The sequence below is a fragment of the Phalaenopsis equestris genome, unplaced genomic scaffold (genome assembly GCF_001263595.1).
Source record: "Phalaenopsis equestris unplaced genomic scaffold, ASM126359v1 Scaffold000411, whole genome shotgun sequence".
In the NCBI taxonomy this organism is placed as follows: Eukaryota; Viridiplantae; Streptophyta; class Magnoliopsida; order Asparagales; family Orchidaceae; genus Phalaenopsis; species Phalaenopsis equestris.
This window is the reverse complement of record NW_018164852.1, coordinates 238,698-254,400: the sequence shown is the minus strand read 5'-3', so window position 1 is coordinate 254,400 and position 15,703 is coordinate 238,698. Positions and strand designations below refer to the sequence as shown.

General features: G+C 34.5%; 1 protein-coding gene across 3 annotated transcripts in view; it reads left to right on the top strand.

Moving 5' to 3' along the window:
* The first annotated feature begins 5,455 nt into the window (after nt 1–5,455).
* Nucleotides 5,456–15,703, top strand: part of LOC110026997 (enhancer of mRNA-decapping protein 4-like) — a 62,152-nt gene continuing 51,904 nt past the window's right edge. For all 3 annotated transcript variants that reach the window (XM_020728247.1, XM_020728245.1, XM_020728248.1), the window contains exons 1-4: nt 5,456–6,399; nt 6,915–6,964; nt 7,046–7,199; nt 8,260–8,478. In XM_020728247.1, the coding sequence (XP_020583906.1) occupies nt 5,638–6,399; nt 6,915–6,964; nt 7,046–7,199; nt 8,260–8,478 (1,185 nt within the window). In that variant the 5' untranslated portion in view covers nt 5,456–5,637. The remainder of the gene's footprint in view (nt 6,400–6,914; nt 6,965–7,045; nt 7,200–8,259; nt 8,479–15,703) is intronic.

Genomic DNA, 15,703 nt, shown 5'->3' with positions numbered 1-15,703 from the left:
GGAAAAGTTTCAAATGTTCCAAGCTGCTTTCCCTATTTGGAATGGGCCCAAAAATATCCTCTATGCCATATTTGGATGAAGAACCAAGTAAAAGGGGGTGGACCAGTTGTCATGACTGCTTTGTCGAAGAAAATCCAGGGACCAAAGGGCCAAATTTACAAAGCAGGTTGAGCCGGTGTGGCCACGCCGGGCTCGGGTGTGGTAACGCCACTCTAGCAAAATGTTGCAAATTAGGGGTCGATGTGGCCACATCATAGAGCCAACGTACTTACACCAAGTCTTTGTCTGGTCGGTGTGGTCATGTCGACCGACATACCTGGGCATCTCTTGCGATTTGAGTATGGTCACGAAAAATTCATGGTGTAAATAAGTTGTAGCCTCCATTTGGCCAGCATGGTCACACCGTGCTCAGGTATGGTTACACTGATTATAAGTATTTTAGGCCTTTGGGGGGGTTATGGCATGACCACACCCAATTTATGTTGGTCACGCCACGGGCTAGGTGTGACCACAGTTGAATTAGGTGTGCTCATAACAAACCCCATTTGACTTGGGTTTTCGGAAAAAGTTGTGAAGGGTTCGAGCCTCGTAGGATCTCTAAAGGGTCAGATATGAGCAATTATGATCCCGGGACCTCCGTAAAGGTCGTGAACACGACTCAAAAGTGCTCAAGAGAATGAATTGTTAAATGTGTTTCCGAGTAAATTGACTATAACATAAAATCCTTTTGTCCAGAATTTAGGCCTAGGGTACAGACACGGTGTAGGGTAACCTCTTTAACAGTTTGCATCACAAGAATATTCGTATCAGAAGACACGACCCCATGCCACAGGAACTGACGTTAACACGGAGGATATTGTAAATGATGTCAGTTTTGACAATGCCCAACTCAAAGCCCGATTATGACAATGCAGACCACAATACGATCTCGTCTCATTCGACGAGGATGTCTCATACCTTTGTTGCATCAAAAATAGGTGCCAACACATGTGTTAATGGATCATGGAATGATTGCTTCAAGTCAGCTAATGTAGCATTCACCATGTCAATAGCTCTATAACGCTAGTGATTGGCTCCTAAGAGTTACACTAAATGGTATAACTCATACCTATCGACGTTTCGTCAAAAAATTCTGCGAATGGCTGATGTGGCATATGCCACTTCAGTAGCGCCGTAGAGCCAAATTGACTTTTTTTTCCAAATAAAGGGGAAAGCCCGAGGCTGCTCTAAGTGTTGGTCATTTGGAGTTTCCTCCTCCCCCATTGGCTCCCTTGAGGCAAAATGAGGATTTAACCACCTCTCCTGCGCTTCTTTCTATTCTGGCACGGAGCACATCATCAGCGGCGATTTGGCTCATGACAGAAGCAATTGCGAACATATGGACTGATTTCAGAGGGCTAGAACATAAGAGACTATGACAACCTTTATGAAGGGTAATATTTTCTCTAAACCCTAATATTTTTCCTATTTTTAAAGCATTGAGGTATAGTTAGAGTCTAGTGTAGGCTAATGTTAGAGTAACCATTATAAGTGTTATTCTTATTTTTTCCCTATATTTTTTGAGTGATCGAGTGGTTTTAACCACTATTTTATCCTTGGCATTGACGCACAACATTTTGTGCAACAACATGTCATTATTTTCATAATGTCACGATGTCATTCACTTTCTGGTTAGATTGTGTTGGGATATTGTTTATGAGCGCGCCAAAACATACTCTTAGTCGAAAGTCAACATCAACACCTCATCAAATCTAGAGTCTATCCAGCCAAGCGTTGTAGTTTCCAATTTTAGCTCCCTGACTCTAGACAATGAGCCTCACTAAGACAAGAGACAAGGGGCTATTCTTAGGCCCTGGGCCTTAGACCATATGTTTTTTGGCATGACATCATGGCGTTGTTTCGCAGAGTGCAATGCCATAGATGATGCTTTAGAGCCACAATGTTGTCAATGGTACCACGACATTATGACTTACTCAAGAAATTTCATTCTCATAGAAGTATAGTCAGTGCATCGTATTTGTTACAGTGCAATGTGTGTGGATTCTTAGTTGTCTAGCCACTTTTGATGCTTTCATCGAATGATTTTTGCTGTAATTCTAGATCCCTATAGATTTGATCTTAGGGTTTATAAGCTAGACAATTGGTTGACCTAATTAAAGGAGTACATGCGTGTGTTGCCCTGATTATCAATACTTTATATGCACCCCCTAATTGATGGCTCTTAGATACATGTTGACGCTTATGACATGTACGAGTATCATGATTATATTAAACACACTTAATAATATGTCAGTTTTTGTAAGTATTTTTATGTATTATATGTTCTTCATTATTGACCATACATTAAAGAACATTGTAGTACATCCTTACTTGAAAATATCATTCCATCTAACAAAACATCTGGAATGACAACATCTTCATATATTGATTTTTGATTTATAGAAGCATCACAATCGTCAACTACATCCCACACTTCAGTTGTACCAATTGGCCTTGCAAATTGATTGTTCTCTATCATTAAATCTAATTTGTGTTTAGCTTTACATGTTGGCATAATAAATAATGTCCCGACAATGCATTATTTGGGTCAACATCTCGCTCACTGTGATCCTCATTTGCTTCTAGTTCACTTTAGTTTTAAATGGTGCCACTATCCATGGTTTCATATTCGCTTATGTTAACTTCCAAGTGCACACCTTGTGATGCTCGTTGCATAAAATGCTCAATAATTCTACTAACATAAGGGTGACATAAATGTGAGAGGTCAAATGATGGACGAGCGCTATAGTTAATCACTAGTTGGTCAAATTTTTTAAAGAACCCAGTGTCATATGTGTTGAATGAAATTGGAGACGACCAACAAATTAAAAGCCATTGAATTTATATTATTTTTTTTATGTAAATCTATATTAGTTTCACACAAAAAAATATTTACATTTCTCATAGCTATACATTTTAGTCACATATTCAATTTGAGTGACAAGAATGTGTGAAGGACTAGCAATGAGTGAAGGACCAAAAATGTCATAAGTCTTAGTAGGCAAGACCTCAATCTCAACATGAATGACTATCATGTGTTTTGTCACTTCTAATAACATAAATTCACATATTTTATCATCATCAACATGAATTGCAGTAAAACTAACACTCACAGGAAGTCGACAAACTATATTTATAGTATATTTTGAACCATCATGACAAAATAGACATATTATTTTTCTCTTGAATTCATTTAGTTTTAACTAAGATACTTAATAGGATGGATATGTCCACTGACGTATGTAATTGTAAAATCATATGTGACTAATAACTCTCCATCAAAACATATTACTAAATGTGACATACATATTGTAAAATGAAGCCTAGTCTTGCAATTGATTTAGTTGTACTTATGAACTTTAGTTTAGTAAAGAAGTTTGAAGTATAACCACAACTAACCTGATATATGCAATAAAATAAAATGAATTTGTAACTACAAAAACTTTCAGGTGATGGGCAATATACAAAGACCTCTTACATCTCAAGCTCTCCTAAGACAGTTTAGATATTTTCGAAAAAGTTCTTTATATCTTCAAATGCACCATAGTTCACACATATATACAAGATTTTTCTAATTTGTATTATCAAATTTATAACTAAGTAGCACCTAAATAATTAATATGTCGAATTCATTAGAGTAGAATAAATACATTTTGTTAGTGTAGTGTAAACATGTATATGAACTAAAAATTGTTAAAAGCCGTGATATATCCAATAAAATAAAATGTATTCATACTTACAAGAATTTCGGGTGAGGATGGGAGTACAATGAACTTTAACATCCCAAGCTTACCTTAGACAATTTAGGTATGTTTGACAAAATTCTTTGTAGCTTTAAGCAAACTATATTTCATACAAATATATACAAAATTATTCTAATTTGTCATATTTATAAATAAGGTGTACCTAAATAATTCATCTATGAAATTATAATAAATGACTTTGCATTAAAAAAAAAAAATCTAAATAAATTATAGTCTTACCTTGTTAACCAATAAGTGCAAGGCAAGACCCCAACAACACATGAAAGAAGAATATCATGACAACAAAAAAAAAATATTATCTACAAAATATTGAGCAAATTCTTAAGAGAAATTTAACACAAAAAAAAAATTATCCCGCAGGATAAAGGGATGAGGTTCTTACAAAAGGAAAACAATAGGTTTTTAATATATAAAATATGAAAGGGAAGGAGAAAAAAATTTAAGTTCAAAATTTTATGGAGACTCATTTAATACACCATAAATAAGTAATTATAACTATTTATGCTAAAATATTAAAAATTCTGTATGATATGTACATGTCATTGTTATGCTAGATGGTCAAGATACTATTTTTATTATTTGGAACGACAATCATGTACTGTCAGGTTTCCAGACTATATACAGGTTAATACTATCATTAAATTATTAAAACTAATTTTTAAATTATTATTATTAACTAAAATTTATTACATAAAATATAATTTAATTAAAATTTTATTTAACATAATTATAATCATTTATTTTCTTAAATTAAATAATTTATAACTAAAAATTTTGGGCAGAATTTGAACATGATGCAAATAATTTAAGAAAATTACATACTAATTACACATACACAGTGTGACAATACATTGAATAAGACTGATCCAGATTAAATATGAGAATATAAAATCATATCAATGAAATTATACTAGAAAAAAAAAATAACAAAAAATTGAGATCAATCAAAAAAACATTGAGACAGATCATAATATATATGGTGGGAGAAGCAGAAAATGAGAGAAGTTTCGTACTTTAATTAATTTAAATCTTACAAGTACTTCAAGGAGTGATAAAGAGAAAAAAGAAAGTTGATAGAAGAAAAATTGGGATCAATTAAAAAAACATTGAGACTAATCAGAATATGTCTTGTAGGAGAAGAAGAGAATGAGAGAAGTCTCGTACTTCAATTAATTTAAATCTTACAACTACTGCAAGGAATGATGAAGATAAAAGAGAAAGTTTATAGAAGATAAATGATGGAATAGAATGATAAAAGATGAGAACGCGTCAGAAGAAGTCTTGTCCTCGGTTAAAAACTAGAAAAGTAGGAAAAGCATGTGCTTGGAAGAAAATGAGAGAAGAGGCTCAGGAAAGAGAGCAGGGAGGGGGATATGTAAGAAAGAGAAGAGGAGGGAATTGCTTTCATTTGGAGACATTTGATGCAAATTGTGTGAAATGCCATTCATTGAATTGTTCGTGCTCATTCTCAATTTTTTTCCTCTTAATTATCTCTCATAATAAAAATATGTAGGAGTTCATTTCTATGATTTTTATGAAGCGAGAAATTTATATACATATTAAAAAATAATAATTTATGCATCAAAAAGCCAAAATTTTATATTTACAATTATAAATTTTAGCTAAATAATCATTATAATGTAACGGGCCTTTCTTCTTCCAGCGAGTTTACCAAGTGGCTATGCTCGGTCTCCCGTCACTCTCCTTTCACTGCGACCTCTGGAATCTTGTACCTGCGCCGCTCCGCCGCGGCGCACCTTAGACATCCTCATCGCGCACCATTATCTTCCTTCTTTGTTCTCTGTTGACGCCGTCGCCGACGAAGACAACGGCGATGGCCTCTCATGGTGGCAATTCTAATCAGTTCGACATGCAGAAGCTCTTCAAGCCCCCTAATCCCTCGCTTAATGCTAACCCTAACCCTAACTCTAACGCTTCTTTCCTCCCTCCCTCCTCTTACGCAGCCGGTGTTCCTCATCTTCCCTATCCGACGGTGCAGCCTCCAGGCGCCTTCAGCTACGCGACGCCTACTCCTCCGTTCCATCACCATCCCTTTATCCACTACCCTCAAGAAAACCTTTACCGTCCCGGTGTTTCTTATCCCGTTCAACCGTCGATCCCACCCAACCCTAATCCTGGTCTGAATAACTCAGGACAGAATCCGGGTGCCCGACTCATGGCCCTCCTCGGAAATTCCCCTCCCGCTCAGCTCGAATTTGCCGCCTCGATGCCACCGGCTTCTGCACCGTCGGAGCTTCCTGCGACGCTCTACGCGGTTCCTTCTGCTCCGCCGGCTGTTATGGCGGTTGCTCAGGCACAGCCGGCGAGGTTAGCGAGCACAAAGATGCCGAGGGGGAGGTATCTTGGAGGAGGGGAACGAGCTGTGCACGATGTAGACTCAAGGTTGCCGGGGGAGACGCAGCTGCCGCAGCTCGAGGTCACGCCGATCACGAAGTATACGTCGGACCCGGGGCTTGTACTTGGAAGGCAGATCGCCGTTAACAAGACCTACATCTGCTATGGGCTTAAGCTTGGCGCAATCAGGGTTCTCAACATCAACACTGCATTGAGATCACTCCTCCGGGGCCATTCACAGGTCTGTCCTTTTCCATTTCAAACTTTTGAGGATAATATGTCCAAGCTAGTCTGTTCTTTGTTAAATTTTTTTGGCATGTTACATTGGTTTCAAGCTCGCTGTGATTTGTTTCGTTTGAAGGAATGAGGATAAGGTTTGGGTTTGGGGGGAGTTTATTGCTTCAAATGATTTTGTTGCACTTCGTCGCTCTATTTTGAATTTTGACGATTGTATCAGTTTTTGAATGAGCCGTCTTTGGTGGGTATTGTGTATTAGGTGAGGATAGAGATGCTGGGACTGACAATGTTCTAATGTGATAAATTACTTCAAAATTATCAAGTATTTATGGAGCAGGAAAAGGTAGCACAGTGGCCAGAGAATGTTGTTTCTTCATGTTTATGGGCTACATTATGTCTATTTGAATTATTCATATCTTTTTAGCTTTACTTCTTCATGTCTGCTTGAACATGGGGCGATTAGGTCTTCACCATCAAATGCTCAGCTGATTTAACTGACTTTATGAATTTTTTTGACAGAGGGTGACTGACATGGCTTTCTTTGGAGATGAAGTTCACCTTTTAGCAAGGTATTCTTTCATAGGTTATCCATGCTTTTCCTGCATTATTTTTCATTTCTGTTTTCTAGCTGTTTTGCTTTTCTCGTGCAGTGCAAGTGTAGATGGGAAGATTTTTGTATGGAAGGTTGATGAGGGGCCTGATCACGAAGACAAGCCTCAAATCAGTGGAAAACTTGTTCTCGCTATTCAACTGATAGGAGACAGAGAGTATCTTCCAAGAATTTGTTGGCACTCACACAAACAAGTAATGGCAAACAAAACTTTGCATTGACCAACACTACTGAGGTTTCCAAATCAATCTAATAGGCGCTTTACATCACCACACATCTGATACATAGATGCACTCATGGTTTAAACTTGCACGATTTAAGGCATACCTCAATGCTTTTTGGATGAGGCTTATGATTCACATAGTATGAGGCCCACCTCGAGCGCGCCTCACCTAAGTTTTGGTGAGGCGTGCATAATTTGATCTAGGATTTTCTTAAAATAGATATAAGTAAGATAGCACGTATAAATATTTCCTGTTTACCCATATAATTTACAATTGATAATGTAATTAAGTTGTCACCATTAACATAGTCAATATTTTAAAATTTAATTAACCTAAGAGGAAGATGATTGGGATTTAAGATGAGTTGGAAGAATGAGAGAATATGGATATAATTGAGGATAAAATGAGGAAGCCAAAAAATCATTATGCTGATGGTTCCAATGATGACTTATTAAGTGATAAGAGGTGAAAATTTTTGAATTTATAAATTCTAACCTTAGTGATTTGTGATGTTATTTTTTATGGAGGACAACATGAATGGAATATGGACTATTTGTACCAAATTTATTTTAAATTATTAGGTTATTATGGCTTATTTTGATGTTTGTATAACCATTCTTATTTTACGATTTAATATTTGGGTGTTATCATGTTACTTCTTATTTCGAATAATTTATTAATTTTATTATTATGTCTATATTAGGATGTTAATATAATACATTTTAATTTATTAATAAGTAATTATGTCAATATTTTATCTTTTATTACATATTTTGAACTTAGTAAAATATATGAACTTAGTAAAATATATATTTTCTTGGTGCAATTGCTAATTTTGAGGCTTACACCTCAAAACGCTTCGAGGCCTACACCTTGCCACATGAACCAATAATGTCTCAGTACTCATTTGCACAATTTAAAACATTGGATGTACTTATTGACTGGTGACACCATTTGTTGTAGAATGGTGTGAACTCGTCCATATGATGCTGGAATCTTTTATCTTTTGACTGGATATTTTTTTTTTCAGGACATTTTGGTTGTTGGAATCGGTAACAATGTATTGAGAATCGATATTCCAAAAGTTGGGAGAGGCACTGAATTTTCTGCAGATGATCCTCTCAAATGTCCTCTTGAACAACTGGTTGATGGGGTGCAATTGGTAGGCAGACATGATGGAGAAGTTTCAGATTTGTCAATATTACAATCGATGACAACCCGCTTAGCTTCAGCTTCAAATGATGGCACGGTTTGTATATGCACCTGATTAATTGTTTCTCTGTTTATAAACACAAGTTTTCACAGAATGTTTTACTTGATTATCCACCTTTAATTTAATTAATATTTGCCAACTTGAATGTTTAAACTCCTATATTTGATTTTTCTCTTATGTAATTGAATGATTAATGGTTGATGCCTTGCTGAGTGCTGGAAAAAAAAAAAATGCTTTCGTTGAAATCACTATGCTTATGTTTTTCCGCTTTGACAACTTGCAGAACATGAAATATAGATGGAAATATTGTTGATTTCCTACACCAAAACTCATTTGAACTATATAGTATAACTCCCAACCGCTATTCTTGGTGGTAATTATATCTCTGCTTTTTGTACTTTCGTGTAAGATAACTATCAAGTGCATACAGTTTTTATATATATATTTTTCTTAAATTCCATTTGTTTTCCAATTTATTATTCCAATTTATACTTTTCTAGGGGAAAATGACGAGTTAAACAGTGATTTGAACATGCTAATAATTCAGTAGAAGTGCAAATTGCTCTATTCCAATGTATCTTTTTTGTGGGAAAGCGAATTTTAAGTTGCATTTTATATTTGTCTGCCTTGTATTTTCCTCTTGGCTTATGGTAAAACTTAAAATGTGCCATTACGTTATGTTGGTTTGATTAATTATTGCAAGTGTCCTGATTAAATAAATTTGATAAATAGTTTATCTTTCAATTTATAGGGTTCCCAATCTTTAAGATTCAGCTTCTTATATCTATTATTAACTATTTTTTTTTGTGGCTATTTTTGTCTGCCACTAATTGTAGTATCTAAATACCTATATGCAACTGCTGATCCTGGGATTCCCAAGGAAGGGTATTGATTGGTTACAGTCTAGGATCACTAAGTGATTTTTCATTGTCACTGATTTGCTATAATAATTAGATTGCTGATGTGTGCATTTTGTTGTCACCTCTTTTTTTTTCTTCTATCTATATACATGTATGAAAATTATAAAACCTTAATCTTTCTTAATGTTCAAGTGTTAGGTGATTTGAATTTCTTAGTTCTGTTAGATGTCAGGGTTATGAAGAGAGCATTCTTTTGGGACTTTCATGGGCATATGACCCTTATGGCGTGCAAAAATAATTGAATATTGAAAATTCTAAAGGAACAAAATATTTTTCTCAAATTTTATGCGTGATGTTGAATGTGTGTGCTTTGAGAATTTCGTAGGTTTTGAGGACTACTTTTGGTGGCGGGTATTCTTGAAATGTTGTGAGGTGTTGATCCTTTCTTTTTGGTGATTTTTATCCGCATTCTTGCTGTTATTATTTTTTTGTAGCGTGTGTGATTGAATTGTTGTCAAATGCGATACATGCTAGATTTCTTTTCATAGTGGGAATCTTTTTGCAGTAATTTTTTACTTTTTCATATTTTTTTGTGGAATTTTATATTTTGATTACTATTAAATATTATTTGAAATGAAATAATTTTGTTTGTTATTTTTCAGGTGATTAGGTTTTGTTGAAATTAAAATTTGGAATAATGCGATTTGTGGCTTTTAGTTTTTGTTAAGCTTTATCTCATTCTAGATTTTATTATTGAATTGTGAAAGTCATAGTAGTAATTCTAGGATTTACATTAATATTCAAACCTTTCATTGTTCTCCTACCAAGTCCGTGGATAATTAATCTTCTAAATTCTGCTTTATCAAATTCTAAAAACTAAATTAATGTGTAGCAATCATCGATAGATATACGGAAGGGTATTGCAAACTCAAGTCCATTCAACACTTGCATTCATTACATTATATCATGATTTGTTCTTCCTGTATTTGCGTTGCACGATATGCTGCAGCTGCCATTCAACACCTCTAAACGTGGTTCACAGGATCGTGATAAATAAATTTTAGTTGATTTCCACGTGTGAGGATTCATTATACGTTGAGTTATGCATTTTTTTGTTATGTAATATCTGGTATATGATTTTGGTTTTGATGAGTAGGTTCTTTCGGGTTTTCCCTTCTACCTTGAGGCTGGCTTTGCAGTGTATTTGTTAAATAAGTCATTTTCTGTTTCGCTTGTAGCAATAAGGATTACTAATATTTTTTTCCCATTTTTTCTAAGTAGTTTCAGAGACGTTATTCTGTGAGTTTCAATTCCCGTCATTCATTCTTTATTGTATTTCATCTTGATAATGGCAAAAAATAGAGTGACTTCAGCTAGAGTCTACTTATTTGATGTCACCATTAGCTATCAAGTTGTGACTCTTTTGCCTTGTTCATGCTAATTTAATGTACCTTGAAAACTATTACCTGTTTCATCAATAAAAACCCTCAATCTATCTATTGTGAAACTTGCCAATTACTAAAACATTTTTGAAATAGTTGTCTTGGTTATCTATATAACCCCTCACAGCCACGTGGAATATTTTCATATGCCAAATGGCATATAATTTTTGTTGCAAGCCATACTAGAAACATACGGATCTTTCTAATGAAAATATATCTAAATTTTGTTTTTATTGTTAAAATGTTCAATTATTTAAGAAATCTAATTTAAAGTCCAGTTTCTTGTCCTTAAGATTCACAGCCAGAGAGAACTATTTTATTCAATTTTTGGTGATTATCTACTTAAACCAATATATGTCCTTTGAAGTACTTATTTTCATCCTTACCAAAATGAGATGGCTTTAGGGAAGAATTCACATCTTTTGAAAACTGTTCGATTAGTTATGATCACCAGTAACATTTCAAAATATTATTGTTAGGAGACTATATTTGCTGTTGCATATTTGATAAATCACATCCATTAAGAATTCTGAAATTCAAATATTCTCATTGATTGAAAACTGTTCGATTAGTTATGATCACCAGTAACATTTCAAAATATTATTTTTAGGAGACTATACTTACTGTTGCATATTTGATAAATCACATGCCATTAAGAATTCTGAAATTCAAATATTCTCATTAAACTCTTATCGAAGCTTATCCCTTAGACTATTTATAAAATTCATCTCAAGGTTTTTTGTTGTTCCCTTTTTGTGCATTTTTCTCCAAATTAAAGGTGCAAATTAGACCCAACTGTCATAAAATGTTATTATTTAGATACTCACTTCACCAACAATGCTTCAAATGTTTCTCTCCATACTAGAAAAGCTATTTCATGACCATAGATGCAGCCTCTTTTTTAAAAAAATCAACCTACCCCACTACTTTTTCTAACTAATGTTTAAGAGTGTTGGCCCCAACAAATCAGCGCCTCAGACTCTCGTGTTGAGCTGAGAGCTTTTTGTTTGGTATTTTGGGTCTAGTTTTCAGAAGACAGATTGAATTGTAGAGAAGACACCATTAATATATTTTGTCCTCATTTTGTGAGTGTTTTTTGATAAGGGGTTTGAGGTTTTTCATAAGCGTAATCTGACATGATTAATTACGTCTTTTTAGAACAAGAGATAACTTTCGATTTAGGCTAATCATTAAACACCGAATATTCAATATATAATAACAACATTCAAAGTTTTAGGCTATCAATTTTATAACCTTGAGCTTAAAGTGGATGGTGGAGAAAATAATGTACTCGATCAAGATCCCATGATTTTGTCTAGGGCTGTAAACGCCGATCTTAGGTTCGACTTGTTATAAAATATCGTTTATATAATAAGCTAAAAAATTTGTTCGTATTCGGTTTGTTTGCTTATCGAGCCGAACACGAGCTGTTAACGAACAAAGAGTCATTTTAACAGCTCTAGTCGCGCAGCCGTAGGATTTTAAGTGTAGGGGCGAGATTTAAATCTTATTATTTATATTCAAATATTCATTTAAATTGAGTTTAATATATTTTTATTCTATATTTTGATTAATAATTTTAATTAATTATAAATTTTTTAAGCTTTATAGTTAATTAAATTATTTAAAAATAATACTCATCAATTATCTATTTCTCTATCTATATAGACTTTAATTATTTCTAGCGAAAACATGCTGCACATAAACGAACAAATCTTTGTTCATATTCTGCTTGTTTATATATTGAGCGCAAAAAAATTATTTGTGTTCAACTCGTTTGCTTAACGAATGAGTCGAACACGAGCTACTTAATGAGCCGAGTGCGAGCTGTTTACTAACAACGAGCCATTTTGACAACCCTAGTTATGTCGTTTTGGGTCGTCGTGGTCCTTGATTTACTTAATTAGAGGAGTTAATCAACCCAACTTGATCGAATAATCCATGTAAGTAGCCCCGAGTTTCTTAGGGTCTGTTTGGGCCGGCTGTTGATTATTTATAATATGCTGATAAACAGATTATTCTGATAATATGCAGATTATCAGAATAAACTGACTTGCTGTTTGTGGGAGCTTATTCAGAATAACTTATTGATAGCTGTTGCTGGATAAATGACCATTTTGCCCTTTTTTGGTGAAACTGTTTGCAATAGAACTGTATGGGAGGAGTAATACACAGAACATAAGTCTTAAACTGTTACAGATCAGTTAGAAAAAATAGAATACACTGCTCACTATCTCGTGAGTATCAGAAGAAATAAAATAAAGAGAAATATAATTACAAGATTAAAAATTTTAAAATGTTTAATTTAAACTCTGACCCCATCTGTCCTCAACTGTTCTGTCCTACTGTGAAATCGTCGTACAACGATCACTGTTGTCAACGGAGTATGCCGGAATGTCGGCCCAACGGAAGAAACCACATCGCACTGCAATGCCCCTCCGACAACCGTAAAACTATCTTCCACTGCTGGGAGACTGTCGTGACGTGAGTAATGAAGCCAACAATCCGCAGTAACACAACACAACTTGGGAGGTCCCTGAAACCCTAGAACTCATGCTGCTATTGAGATAAAACAATAGAAAATCATTTGTCATATCAGAAAATTAAATTACATTCTATAAAGCAACAAGAGAACCAAAACAAACGAAAAAAATAAACGAAAACTGGTTCGACCGAAATACGCATAAAAAAAGTGAGTGTGCAGCCTCAGACTAGTAACTACACCAACCCACTTGTCTATCACTGAATGGAGACAGTGGACCTTCCAAAAAAATGAGTTCTTGGTTGCCTTGAATTGGAAAGTTGCATAAATTGAAAAGAGAATCAGTATTAACATAAAATTTAGCAAATCAGTATGTAAATGCCCCTCAACATTTTTTTTTTCTTCCCCCTACTTCCAAATCAGCAGTAATGTTAGCAGCAGAAGAATGACAAGCTTCTAATTTACCAAATTATGGTAATTAAACATGTAGACAATATGTTCGAAGATCCCATTTCTTGTCCTAAGCAAGCATAGTTGTGTACATCTATTTTATGTCACAAAAACTACATGATAAGCCAATGAAGATAGGGGCATTGGAGAATAGTTCGAAAACATTAGTAATGTGTTCGAAGATCCCATTTCTCGCCTTTACAGAACAAAAGAAAAAACTTCAGTAGCGTGTTCGAAGATCCCATTTCTTGCCTTTACTGAACAAAAGAAAAACTTCAAGGCACTCCAATTATCAAATGCTTATGACCCTAAAACAAATGCGTGAATCATGGTGGTTAACCAATTCCTTTTTGATATCCTTCAATGCATATCAAGTGCACACCAACAAAAAAGAGATGTCATAAAATTTCAGGTATCAACCAACTCCAAATATCCTACCACAATTTTAAGAAGTCTGCCAACAACACCCTTATATCTGAAAAATTTCTCTTCTCTGCTCACTTTTCTGTGAAGGGTTTTTTAAAAGGTGAAATACAAGACAGAGTTTAGCTCAGGCCACCCTTAGATCCACCCCATTATGGTAGAGTTTAGCTCATATCAAGTGCACACCAACAAAAAATCGGGGAGGAGGAAGACGACATACCTCATTTGAGGCGAGAATGAGCAGAAGAAAGATCGGGGAGGGCGAGAATGGCGATTTTCATTACAAATATTTACCTTGGTTTCGATCTCGGCGCGGGTGAGGAAGAAGGTAGATCGGGAAGGCGAGAGCGAGGGAGAGTGGAGAAGGGCAAAGCAGGAAAACTTCAGCCTAAAACTCTATGTAGACGCAGGATGTGAGAGGCCTACCGCTTCGCACGCTATTAACAATTTCCCACCCAGCCTTTTGGAGCGGCACTAATCAGCTGGTCCAATGCATTTTCCAAACACTGTTGCGGCGTTTTCAAAACACCGCCGTAGCCCAATAAGCTGCGCCAAACGCAGCCTTAATCTATGGAACTCTTATGGATTTGTTGTGGTTGTTTGCCTAATGGGACAAATTTAAGTTGATATTAGCTAATAATAAATTTTGGTCGTGACCGTAATTTAATGGCGGTGTTGCTTTATTTTGTGTCTACCTCATAAATTTTTAATATTTAATTTATTTTAATAATAAAAAATGACATCAAAAGCAAAGTACCATATCAAAAGATAGAAATACTTTTATGAGATATTCAATTACTTATATAAAGAAATTTATTCAATATTTTATGGGTCTGCATTTTAAACCAACAAAATTTCCCCCATGTAATTCGAAGTCTAGATGAAGTTTAAATTAACCTTGGTTATTAATTACCAAGGGTTATAATTAATTATATTTTAAGAGATTTTTTTTTATTAAAACTATCGAATAAGACTACGATTAAGTTTTCAAGAATTTTAAATTTTAGTTCACTATTATTTATTTTGGAATTTCAAACGGGAAAGATATAACAAAAACATTTTTTTTCGAAATCTAAAGGAGAAGCAGGGCAAATTTAAGTTATTGAGAGGCTTAAAGACACTTCAACTATCCTTTGGTTTGTGTTTATTAATTTTGAAATTGAAAAAAATAAGTTCAAATTTATTAGAAAGTTAGGACTTATATCCTAGGATATACGTTCATAAAAAAACTTAGGAAATGACACTTTTGTTGTAATAAAACAAACAACCTCAAAATTCTAAAATTAAAGGGGAGATCTACTGAATAAGTAAGGCCTCAAAATCTAGTTTAACGAGAAAATACGATATATATAGACTTATATTACGATTACACAAAGGATTAGACAAGCCCAACTCAACTTGACTTACAACCCTGCCTCGATGGGGCCCCCAGCTAAACCCACCTAACATCCTAAAATGATGTATTGTCAGTTTTATGAAATATAAGATAAGATAAGTTGCTATTTTTTAAGAGAAAGTAATTATAACAACTTGATTATAAAATCTAGATGACTAAACATGATTAGTATGCCAATGTTTAAAACTAATGCATAAATCATTTTTAT